At 36.3% G+C, this 12568-nt stretch overlaps 1 protein-coding gene and 1 long non-coding RNA gene across 5 annotated transcripts; one reads left to right on the top strand and one right to left on the bottom strand.

Moving 5' to 3' along the window:
• The first annotated feature begins 2064 nt into the window (after positions 1 to 2064).
• On the top strand, positions 2065 to 3187 carry LOC113350711. Its single transcript, XM_026594840.1, has 2 exons — positions 2065 to 2803; positions 3111 to 3187. Exons 1-2 carry the CDS (start codon positions 2065 to 2067, stop codon positions 3185 to 3187), a joined length of 816 nt encoding a protein of 271 aa, XP_026450625.1.
• A 4636-nt stretch (positions 3188 to 7823) lies between these two features.
• LOC113353017 lies at positions 7824 to 11642 on the bottom strand. 4 transcript variants are annotated; one of them, XR_003361044.1, is made up of 8 exons: positions 11457 to 11642; positions 11182 to 11227; positions 11045 to 11091; positions 10881 to 10951; positions 10656 to 10768; positions 10028 to 10072; positions 9114 to 9166; positions 7824 to 8119 (listed from the first exon to the last, which is right to left on the bottom strand). It is a non-coding gene; the product is annotated as an uncharacterized LOC113353017 (long non-coding RNA). The 4 variants fall into 4 exon arrangements; XR_003361043.1 differs by having other exon boundaries at positions 11045 to 11075; positions 11457 to 11609; XR_003361045.1 differs by lacking the exon at positions 11457 to 11642 and having other exon boundaries at positions 10876 to 10951; positions 11045 to 11075; positions 11182 to 11357.
• Positions 11643 to 12568: the final 926 nt, after the last annotated feature.

Here is a 12568-nt window from a genome sequence, read left to right as displayed (position 1 = left end):
TTAGATCTAATCTTTTTGTTTCAACGATTGAGATTTTCATCGTTAGAATTTTTCAACTCTTTTTAAAATATTCTTTCATTTGTTAATACAAAAAACTAGAGATGGTACGAATTGGATCTACTGCTGAACAAATGGCGACAGCTATGAGGAGTAAAAGAACTGCTGAAAGAAGAAGAGGTGAAATTCCTGAACAACCAGAGGAAGGAGAAAGAGAAAATCAAAGAAATGCAACTCCAATTAGACCTCAGTGTACACAAGAGCAGAATAATGGTATTGATTACGATTGAGTGAGTATCCATACTGCACAAACGAATTCAACCGAAGAAGAGGAACAGAGAACTGGAGATGCAGGAAGGATTGAAGGAAATGAAGAAAATATGACAATTGCAGAACTTACACAAAGATTGATTGCACAACGGCGAACAGAAGAGGAAGAGCGTGCGAACTTGATACGTCAAAATGAAGATCTAAGAGAAGAGAACCTCAGATTACAAGAACGTAGATCAAGAAGCGTACACGATCAAGATCTAGGACAAGCATAAGTTCATCAAGACGAAGTCAATCTAATCAAAGAGGTGTTAGGCGAGAACAACCATTAGAAAATATTGATGAGAACTTACAGGTAGGTGATAATTTACAAGACCAACGCGAAGAGAGACGCATGGAATATGAACGATATGAGCAACCGCGTGAGAATCATCACCGACAAGAAGGTCAAAGGAATAACAGGCGTCAAAATCTAGGCGAACGACATCGCGCACGCTATGAGTCAGATAATGATGAAGAAAATGATCCAGAACAAGGGAGAATTCTGTTGCATGGCAGAGAAATATTGAGAGATCATTATGCATGCGAAGAAGAGGATGAAAGCAATAATGCTATCCGAGAACATATGAGAGATGAAAGAGAAAGGCGTAGGCGAAGAAGAGAAGAAGCTGAAGAAAGAGAGATCCAAGAAGCCATGCGACAGAATAATCATGAAAACAGGTTGAGGCAAGCGAGATTAAAATTACCAATGCAGCAGGATTTAGATCAAACTATGAGTGAAGAAATTCTTAGAGAAATGGAAGAGCTAAGAGAAATGATGACTGCGCGAAGAAATGGTGGAAAGAGACAGCTAGAAGAAGCAGTAGAAGAAGCTGGGAAAATACCCTTTTCGAGGCGAATTCAAAGTGCAATAATACCACCTAAATGAAATTTACCAGTATTCACAAGTATATTCGATGGAAGTACATGTGCAGTACAACACATTAAAGCTTACAGTCGATCTCTGTTACAATGGGAAGAGAATGATGCAGTGTTGTGTAAGTATTTCCCTGCCAGCTTGTCAAGGGAAGCCTTGCTATGGTTTGAAGAGTTGCCAGTAGGAACCATTAGATCATTTCGTCATTTACATAACATATTTTTGGGAAAATATATCAGTAATAATATGTCAATACCCGGGATTGAGACAACCTTTGGACTTCGAAGAAGGATCAATGAGAGTTTGTGTCATCTAACCACACGTTGGAGAACCATGTGTAGTGAAATGGCAAGAAGGGTAGATGAACGAAATCTTATACTAGCTTTTATCAATGCTCTTTTTCCTACAAATTTATTATATACATAAATCTTCAGGATAAAAGACACCATAACAATGTCAGAGCTGTGCGAGTTTCAAGAGGAATATATAGCACTTGAGGAGAAGCAGAGAGAAATGGAATCTTACCCGGTTGCGATGACCAATGCGAATAATGGGAACACAAGTTTGCTCCCAAGAATGACAAATGCGGTTGCGAGTACATCTCAAGGAAATCAAGGAAAGAACATTAAGGAGGTGGAACAAAAGCTGGTTGCAATGGGTGGTGCAGATCAAGAAGAATTCGAAAGAGAATACAAAGAAAAACAATTTCAAGATCGCGGAAGAAATAATAATATTCAAAGAGTGGACAATCTACCAGAAGGTTACGGGGGCCAACAACCATATTACAATAAAATACAAGGAACTGTAAAGGTGGTTTGGGAACATATAACTTTCCAAAATTGAATACTACATTAGACAAAATCTGGGAAGCTGTTATATTAATGGAAGAAATTCCTGAACCACATAATGTAGGAGATGAGCCACCTCCTGGGAGAAGGATCAAAGAATTCTGTGTATACCATCGCTTTCATGGTCATACAACAAATAATTGCAGGAACGTGAGGAAAATCATATTGCGAATGATTGAACAAGGAAAATTGAACCACTTTTTGACAAAGCAGCCACAAAATTTACCACCAACACCACCACCAGGAGGAGGAAATGAATATGGTGCAGAGAAAGGAAAGAATGCATATGTAATTGAAGTTGGTGCGAAGGCGAAAAACTTATACTGTAATTCGATTATACATTCGTTCAAGATTATAGAAGACTTTCATGACAACATCTTAAGTCGGGTGCATGCGAGAGACAATGATGGAAGAGAAATCTTTAACCTTGTGAAGATATCACCATTAAAAGATTGGAAAAAGCAGACTATTTCGTTCAGTGCGAAAGAAACACCAAGAGCAGGAGAACCACATGAATGTCCACTAGTGGTGAGCTTAGGAATTAACCCGAAAGCAAAAGTAGAAGATGGTGAAGAAGATGAAGTGAATACTTGGGCTATAAATAAAATACTCGTAGATCCTGGGAGTTCTGTTGATATCCTCTTTTATCATACATATAAGACTATGGTTGGAAGAGATGACGAATTAATTCCTTCAACTTATAAAATTTACGGCTTTAATGGTGCTGCGAATAAGCCAAAGGGAGAAGTGACAATGCGAATTCCTCTACAAAGTCTTCCAAAAAAAAATTTATTCTGTTGTTGACGTTGAGTCGCCCTATAATGCTCTGATTGGGAGACCATGGCTGCATAGTATCTTGGATGTGGCTTCGACATTTCATCAATGCATAAAATTCCCTTTACCTCAAGGTCTTGGAATAATAAGAGGAGATACTAATGAACGTAGAAACTGTCTGGAAATTGATATTGACAAGTGTGAAGAGCGAGAATGCAAGTGAAGAAATTGGAAGCAGAATGTTAAAAATAATCAAAGAGGTGAAAGATTAATGGTGGATGTGATGTTTACAATTGGAAAAGCAGATAAGCAGGGTACTGAGGCAGAACCTTCTGCGAATAATAATACTAAACGAACCAGAGAGAGTACTTCTGAAGAATGAGAAAGAACGCAGAGGCAGAAGTTATGTTCTCAAGAAATATGCGAAGCTTCTCGCACATGGGAGATTAGTGAAATCATGCTAAGTAATATTCTGAGGAGCATCTGCGAACTTAAAGAGATGCAAAAGGAGAATGAAGAAAGTGAACAGTAAGAAAGGCACAAATGTTTTTCTTCATGAGTAAGAAATTAATAAGAGTTATATGTTCTAGAGTTGTATAACTCGAGCATCAGAAGGGAATGAAAATTTTATTTGCATATAATTATGTCATATCAAGAGAAAGCAAATGTAATACCTTGAAGTAAAACCTTAATAGAAGGCAATAGAAATAAAAAATCTAATTAGGGAGGCTAGGCTTCCGAATGTGGCGTGCAACCTAGTTTGCATAAATGCAAGAGGCAAAAAGTAAGACCTATCGCACGTCATAGTCGGGGAAAACCTGGTAAAGCATAACTCAAAGGAAAGCCACATCGACCCTGGAACTTGAGTCATGGAGATTTGGGGTGAGAAAAACGAAAATGCCCATCCAGGAAAGACACCTAAATCGAAAGATTAGGGTAATAAGATATTTCCTAAGGAGTGTAGAAACTCGATCAGGGCGCCGAGGTACACGGTTGAGTCAAGAGTGCCCGGGGCGTCTGGAGCGTACCTTGCCACTCTTGACAAGTCCTGAATATGATGCACTCAGTCCGAAGATACCCCACTTAGGGTGCAGTGTCGTAACCATAAACCCTATCGGTGGAGGGATAAGAGACTGCGAAATCAACTGGTTGTTGCATTACCGGATGGGAGGAGCCAACCTTAACCCGGTAGAGGTAAGCTTCCTTGAAGGGGCAACCAGGGGAAGATAATGACGACACCCTCCATTAGGGAGATGAATTGTGTCAAAAGACATAAATGTCATGAGGATTTTTACTCACGGGAGTATTAAGGCTTGTCATATTTACGCACATAAGAAACCTGAAGAGGTAATAATACAAGAAAAAGACAATGCGAGATCAATGGGTCGATACATTACAGTGTAAATACTTCCTGCGATTTCTTCGCACAAAAGCAAAGAAAATTTTGGGGCAAAGTAAGACCTTTAATTAGGAAGGAAAAATAAGACCTCATGATAGAAAGAAAATATATGCTAACTTTGTTTTGCAGGTAAATAAGTGTGCTGCGAATAACTTCGCATAGTAAATTAAGGCAGAGAACGACATTTTGTTCATCAACCTATCAATCTGTGTCATCTAAAAGAGGCAATAATGGGAATTCAAGCATAAAAAGAATGTTATTTACCCCATTTGATAGTCTCATACATATGCGAGAAATATGTACAAAGGGAACTTATATTAAAGGAGCAAAAATGAATATTTAAAAGGTGTACATTGAAGCAGAAATTCCAAAAAAGTGAGAAGATATACAAGAGACGGAAAAATAATTTACATCAAGCAAAAAATGATTAATTTTTTCCTGAAATATCTTCATCATTTCGCTCAGCCTCAGAATCACTTACTTCTTCTTCATATTCTTTATATTCTTCCTCACTATCCTCAATATCAGGGACATCTTCATTTGGGAGAACGTCTGCGAATATATACTTTGAGAGAGGAATATCATTATCAATGCAGACTTTCTTAACATCAGCATCACGAGCACGAGTGGCATCTTTGCCATTATTTGAAACTGTGACGATATAGTTCTTCTTTAACTGCTGATACTTGGCATCGCGAGCAGATAATTGTGTCTTTAATTCTTCAATCCCCCCAAGATAATTCTTCTCTTTCTCTGCGAAGAACAAATAAGCAAGTTAGAGTTAAAAAAAGATATCATCCTCAGGAAATGACAAGTATGACAGAGCAACAAATGACCTTCATGGTTGGAAATAATGTCTTTAACCAGTGCAGAATGTTCAGATTCAAGGCTCACATTTACATCTAAACCCTTCCTAGCATCATTCAAAACCCTAGCAGCCCAACTAAACTCAGCTTCACTTTCTATAAGAAGTTGAGAACGAATTAAATTCTTTCTTCAACGAGTGCGTTCTTTTCGCTCAAATCTAAATCACGTTCAACTTGAACTTTAAGGATGGATTCTTGGAATTTTTATAATGCCTTCGCACCTTTGAGGGCAACCTCATCTTTTTCACTAATGAGTTTGTTCTTTCTTGTCTCCAAAATCTGAATTGTTTCTTTATTCTCATGAAGACGATGTATGAAGTTATTGAGTGTAATCAATAGAGATCTATGATCCTTCCTAAGAGAAGTATACTTCGATCTTAATTCTTCCAAACTAAGATTCTCAATTCCTTTGGTAAGGTAATTGTTTAAAGAAGAATTGAGATGTTCTAAAATAATTTCCTCATCGGGAAAATTAGATGCCTCATCAGAAAGGTTATAAATGTCTGCGAACATAGAAAAATAAGAAGTGTGAATTAACATACAAAGCAAGGAAAGAGGGAATGATAAAAGTTACGTACCAATGAGTTCATCATTTCTTTCTCGGATTTCGCGAATAAGTTCAGAGTTGGAAGTATTTTCAGCTTTAAGTTTGGTATTTTCTCCCTTCAACTTGAGAAGTTTTCTTTGGTAATCTGAGGAAACCACATAAGATAAGCGAGCTACCTGCGAAAATATAAGGAAAACATTATATAACGAAGAGAAATAATAGAAATAATATTAAAGAAAGTGCGAAGATGTGAATATTACCATAGAACCAAGTGCATATTGGAAACTTGGGTTTATTGCAGAAGCAGCTCCGCGAAGAGATGGGTCATCCAAAATGGGAGCATCGCAGACTTTAGAAACCATTTCAAAGGTGCGTTGTAATTCATCATTATTAATATCTGACATGGTATCATAGAAAAGACTGGATAAATCTTTCATGGAGGAGGAGGTCGATGGATCTTCAGAAACAAGAAAATCATCATCTTCGGATTTAGGACTTGAAGAAGGGTCAAATTCTTTACGCTTCCTGGATAAATATTTAGACACAAGTTTCTTGGTTCGATTCTTAGCTTTACACATAGTTTTAACACCCGAAGTTTCAACCTGTGCGAATAACCAAGATAAGGAACAGAGGCAAAAATATTGTTAAAATTAGAAAGAATGTTCCTTACCTCGATATTCTGGGAAGATGACGCATCGTGTGAAATCTTGGCCCTCTTAGCCATGGTCTTTGACCTAACAACCTAGAATTGAAGGGGTAGGAAAATAAGAAATAAAGAAAATAAAGTCATGCGAAGTTTAGAATACTCCTGCGAAGATCTCATACCGCTTTCTTATTCTCATCTTCGGACAGAAACAATTTCCGAGGCTGATAAGCAGAAAGTTTCTCAGGCAAGGGAAGATCGCTACCATCAGCAGCTCTGCCTGACACAAAAGGACCTTCTAAGACTACAGGGAAATTAAGCCAGCATGTTTCATTAGACCTGCGAGCAGTACTATTGGATTTGTCGTTTCAATCTACATCTCGCATAATCTTCTCATCTTCAGCAATGCCATCCTTTCTTCTTAAGAGAATGGCCCACTTGGTCGATTCATTCTTCATGAGTGCAACATAATAATGTTTGAAGAAATTATCAAGAGTATAATCAGCAGGGTTGGTAGTTTTGTCGCGGAACAATTCGTTTCGCACTTCATAAGCATAAGAATTTCCTAATCCTGCTGCGCGACGCGAATACTCCAAAGTTATTCTAATCGCATCACCACTTAGCTGAAATATTCCCCGTGCGAACCGATCATCAACCAGAATTTCATAGAACAAGGGAATTTTTGGGTTATACAGTGGGATAGGAAGATTATTCAGAAGCTGTCCTAGTGATACAATAATCTTCTGATTAGTCAATTGTTCGGAATTGATTAACTCAAGATTGAGTTTGGACGAATAATTAGAATCAGAAGGAAGGGAAACACTACACCATTTCCAGGATTTTGTCACATGGCATACCTGTTACTTATTGAATTTGTAACGATTATAACTGTGCTAAATAGGCCGTTATTAATAATTGTGATGGTGTTTGTAACGGTTTTATCTGTGACAAAAGGCAGATACAGTCACATGTGAAAAGCGTTACAATAATTAATAGCCACAATTGACCTAATTTTATGAGAGCGACACGTGTCATATTTGTCACATTTATCTTAACGGTTTTAACTGTTACTCTCTATTAACCACAATTCAGAGTATGACACGTGTCTTAAAGAGTCACATTTACAACAACACTTATAACTGTTATTAAACCTTGCAACGATTACCCGGCGACACGTGTCCTTTTTTGTCACGGTTAAAGTAACACATATTAGTGTTGCCACTAATTTGTAACAGACACGTGTCGTCTTTTTGTCACGGATTTATAGCGATTAAAGTGTCACTCTCAATTGTAACAACGGTAAGATGATGACGCGTGTTATTTTTTCTTCACAATTTGTGTCACAGTTATAACCGTGAAAATTCTCTCTGTTATAATCAAAAAAAAAATGGGTAGCCCATATCATTTTGATGGACCTGGACTTCCAGCTTACAGGTCATTCTCGTAGACCTGCACTTTCAGTTTACAGGCCTGAACTACAACCACAATTGCAGTTTCTTCTTTTCAATATGCAACCTATCCACCATCATTCCATCCATACATTCATTACGAAAACACAAATAAGAAGGAATACTTCTATTCATTATCATTATGAAATCTACCCAAAAAAAATTTAATCTTATTCAAGTACTCTCGGACAAAAACAAAATCCTCTCCAGCTGCTTAGTTGGTACAAGAATATAGGTTACAGGCATGACAAATGTATCTATCAACTTAAGCAGCTGGATGCTCAACTCCAAAGCTCAAACACCTAAGATTTGGAGTGGAAATACCTGAAGAGCACAACCAAGATCAAGAACAAAAGCACTTAGTTCTCTTCGGATGCACGAGTTTCAGCATTGGCATCTAGTACTCCTGACCTTTCCAACAATAAAAATTGAGCATAGATATTAGTTAATGACGCAAACAACAGACAGATGTGCTCTTTAAATGTTGCTTCACTACTACTAATGTGAAGCAGAATGACCACCACAACAGACAGATGTGCTCTTTAAATGCTGCTTCACTACTACTAGATGTGAAGCAGAATGACCACCACTAGATGTGAAGCTCATATCAGCTACTTCTAATAAATGAATATCAGGAACAATAATATGCTATAGCACCACCAAGAATAAATAATAGGGGTATGTAGATGAACATGATTGGTGTTCATTATTTCTATCCTACATTATGAGTTCAGCGGTCAAGAGTCATATATATATATATATATATTGCAGGCCGTTTTGAACCTGAATTCCTGTTGCAGGCCGGCACTACAATTGATTCATAAGCAAATGGAAACTCATTCGGTTAATTTAGAGGAAAAGGGGAAAAGAGGTAGGCTGTCGTAGGTATTTCCAAGTGACTGATCCAATACTGAAATCAAATAGATGCGAATTAGCAAAAGGGACAAGGATTACTGCAACTTCTTGTACTTTACAATAACGTGAAAAGAGGTCCCTTAAAACTCAAACACACATGGTAACAGCTACTTATGTATGTACTTGTAAAATTTAATCTTTACTTCTGAACTATTGCTTCAGCTAACACAAAAAAATATTGGACTCTCAAAACCTTAAATACGACATTCTTGGCAAAAATTAAACCACAAGGTTTTTGGAAGACATTTACAATTACTCTCTATTATGTATGTCTGCATGCTATGGCACCTTACTTCAGCTATGAATTGGGCAAAAATATAAATTAAACTACATTGAACTTTGAAAAGAATAAGTTCTGTAACCTAATAAAGCAACCATACTAATCCCCATATATTCAGTGAATAAAACTTAAACAAGAAAACATGTGAGCCATAAAACAACTTCCCTCATAGAATGCATTGTATTCAAAATGAGTAATCTATGAACTTACTATAATTCCTGCCTGCCAAAGTCTCTCATACAAATAAGAGTATCCACTACTTCCTGCAAATAACAATCAATGCATTTAGTTTTAGAGATAACTTATACAAGCAAGAGTAAATAAATTAGTTTTAGAGATAACTTATACAAGCAAGAGTAAATAATATCGAACAATGTCTGACACAACGGAAATCGATACAAGCAACCAAGTTTATCAAGGTTTTTCTGAAAAGATAATTATATAATTTTAAGCGACCAACTACCAAGTCCATGAAATGTTTACCTTCTCAACTGGAGGAGGATCTAATTAACTAGGTCCTCCTATGCTCAAGATCAGAACATCCATCTTGGTCAAAATTGCATACTTGAAGGTGTAGGCAAGATACCCGCAATAGACACAATACATACTTCTCAGTTCTATCAATCTTGCACAATAATAACATACGAAAGCCATAATCTAGGATACCTACTTATCATATTAACTTTATACATTAATATTATGTGAGAGAAAGATAATAATTCTAATACATGTCAGGGTTAACAAGAGATTGATAGCATCATTCACTAAAGCCATTACCCATCAACTGCCCTACAATTACTAAACTATACCAAGTATCACTATGAAAACCATAAGAACATATTCAGTGTCTCCAATAAATAACGTATCTAACTTTCAAGTATATTCATGACTGACAAATCCAATACCTCAAAAAATAAAGGATGCAGAATGAAGAATTACATGAGCAAAAGAGAATTGCAGAACATAAGCAAGAATAATGGTTAATTGCAGACACATGTTAATGCTCTACTCCTCTTACATACTCTCTTACAGACACACAACAACATATCATTGCACTAAACCACTCTGGGCATTTTGGTCACCTTGTAAGCACACAAATACGAAGTGAAAGAAAACAAACTTACTTAGTAACATCTATGGTGCAACATCATGTCCTGTTTCATCCACACCTGATTCAAATTACAGAAGCACAAGACGTTAGTTAACATATGCATATTTACAATCCAGCTGGACAATAATGATTGGTGTTATCTTTCAAAGGAGACCCGGTAATCATAAACCAAATAAGTGCTTTATCTGTTCTTTCTTTCATCAACTTACCGTCCAGATATTCCCCAAAGTTATGTTCTAACAGTGCAAACTACTCCTTCAGATAAAAGAGTTCATCTACAGTCAATTTCTTGGACAATGCCAGAAAAGCAAGGGTAGTGGACAAACCAAATTATGAGACATGATCAATAATAAAGCAAATTTCGAGAATATTAAAGTACGCACTCTTAATGTAACTTTATATAGATATGATGAGCGCATACAGGATTCATGAGCCTAAATATTAGAATATCAGTAGGTACTGTTATATCATTGTAGTTCTGAAATCCAAGGATGACTGCCAAAAAATATATAATTAGGAATGCAACTTCTTTCTTAAAACAAATAACCTAATCAAGTTAAAACCAACAAGTCCCAAGACTAAACCACAACCTGCAAGATTACCATTACTGAAGTAAATAAAGAATGCAATAAGAATTTTACCCTTTTTCTGTACTTTCAGGCTTTTTCTCTACTTAATGTGCAGTTATGTTGGTCTTCTGTTCAAGATTGTCTTTTGTTTCCACACCTCAATTTCCTTAAAGTACGAGGCCAAACTGCAGAGGAGAAAACTAACACACAATTAAACCAATCAACAAAAAAAAACCAAATTTTCAATTGAAAACTAAAACCCAGAAAAATAAAACCCACTTATTAAACTAACCTCACCTCAGATCTTTCAACTAAAACAGATTACTCTTTTTTCTCATCAGCACCACCACACCATCATCACCAGAACCCTGAATGGAATTCAATCACAGTTATCTTAACATGATCTGGTAGCATAGATTTTGAGAAAATAAAACGCTAATTAGTCAAATGTACCATATCACCTCAAAACCCAAGAGTCATTAGCAGCATTTACTGCCGATTCCAAGAGCTGGATCACCCAAAACAAAAACAAAAAACAAACATTTCAGAGACCAAATACAAATAAATTAGACAGACTTATGCAATCAAAGAAATAAACCTCTAATTGTTCCTGCTTCTCAGCTTTCGACTAATCTACTCAATATCTGAAAAAATCACAAACCAAAATCATTATAAATCCCACAAATTTCAGATCTGAATGATGAAATACTGTTAAGACAAACACAAATATAATAACCTAACTCAAAACTGAGATCATAAAACTTAAATTAAAACCAAACCCATGATTTAAACTCCATGAAATCAAATGAAGAAACATAAAAATTGCGAATCCTTGATTTGTTTTCTCAACAAATATGAGAAGATCCAACAAACCTCAGAAGAGATCCTCATAAAAGATATATAGAGAAGAAATTTATCTTGATAGGAGAATCGAACGGAAAATCGAGATACTCTCTGATGACAAAACCAATTACCAGATCCACTCATAAACGCACCGAAATCACTAAATAAAACCTCATCAATAAAGTGATCATGGACGAAGAAACGAGAGGAAAGGGAGGTGAGAGGGTGAGATGCAGAGAAGAGGAGAATGAAAAAGAGATAAGGTTGATTGATATTCTCTTTCTTCTAGACATATGTGGAGTATAAGAAAACCTACCTCGAGTAACTAATCAAGGAGATGTAGGCACGCGATTTCTTATTTGTGCGTTTTGCACAAGTACCTTAACTCAGTTATTGTGTGGTATAGCCAGACGATAATTCCCTATAACACCGATGTAATTGGTCCAAGAATATCTGATGGTTAGCTTCTTGCCATGTGTCAAAAGCAAAATTTATGAACAGTTCTCTGGTTTCAATAATAAGTGGAGCACCATGTGATATCGTTTAAAGCTTTGGGAAGTATAAGAAATGAGTAGTAAGAATGAAAAATATATTTGGAAATCATTAAGACAAACACGAGTTCCGAAATATACAAAAATATATTTAGAAATCATTAGAACTGAGTTTCTCGTTCGGATGAACTGAAGACGAAATATATTATATTGGAAAATCACAGGTTCAAAGATTGCTAGAGTTAGACCTGAGTTTCTCGTTCGGATGAACTGAAGACGAAATATATCAGATTGGAAAATCACAGGTTCTAAGATTGTTAGAGTTAGACCTGAATTTCTCGTTCGGATGAACTGAAGACGAAATATATCAGATTACTAGAGTTAGACCTGAGTTTGTCGTTCAAATGAACTGAATACAAAATATATCAGATTGGAAAATCACAGGTTCAAAGATTGCTAGAGTTAGACTTGAGTTTCTCGTTCGGATGAATTGAAGACGAAATATATCAGATTACTAGAGTTAGACCTGAGTTTCTCGTTCGGATGAACTAGAGACGAAATATATCAGAATTGAACATCACAGGTTCAAAGATTACTAGAGTTAGACCTAAGTTTCTCGTTCAGCTGAACTGGAGACGAAATATATCAGAT

The sequence above is a fragment of the Papaver somniferum genome, chromosome 2 (genome assembly GCF_003573695.1).
Source record: "Papaver somniferum cultivar HN1 chromosome 2, ASM357369v1, whole genome shotgun sequence".
Taxonomy (NCBI): domain Eukaryota; kingdom Viridiplantae; phylum Streptophyta; class Magnoliopsida; order Ranunculales; family Papaveraceae; genus Papaver; species Papaver somniferum.
This window is presented reverse-complemented; position numbering and strand designations above follow the sequence as displayed.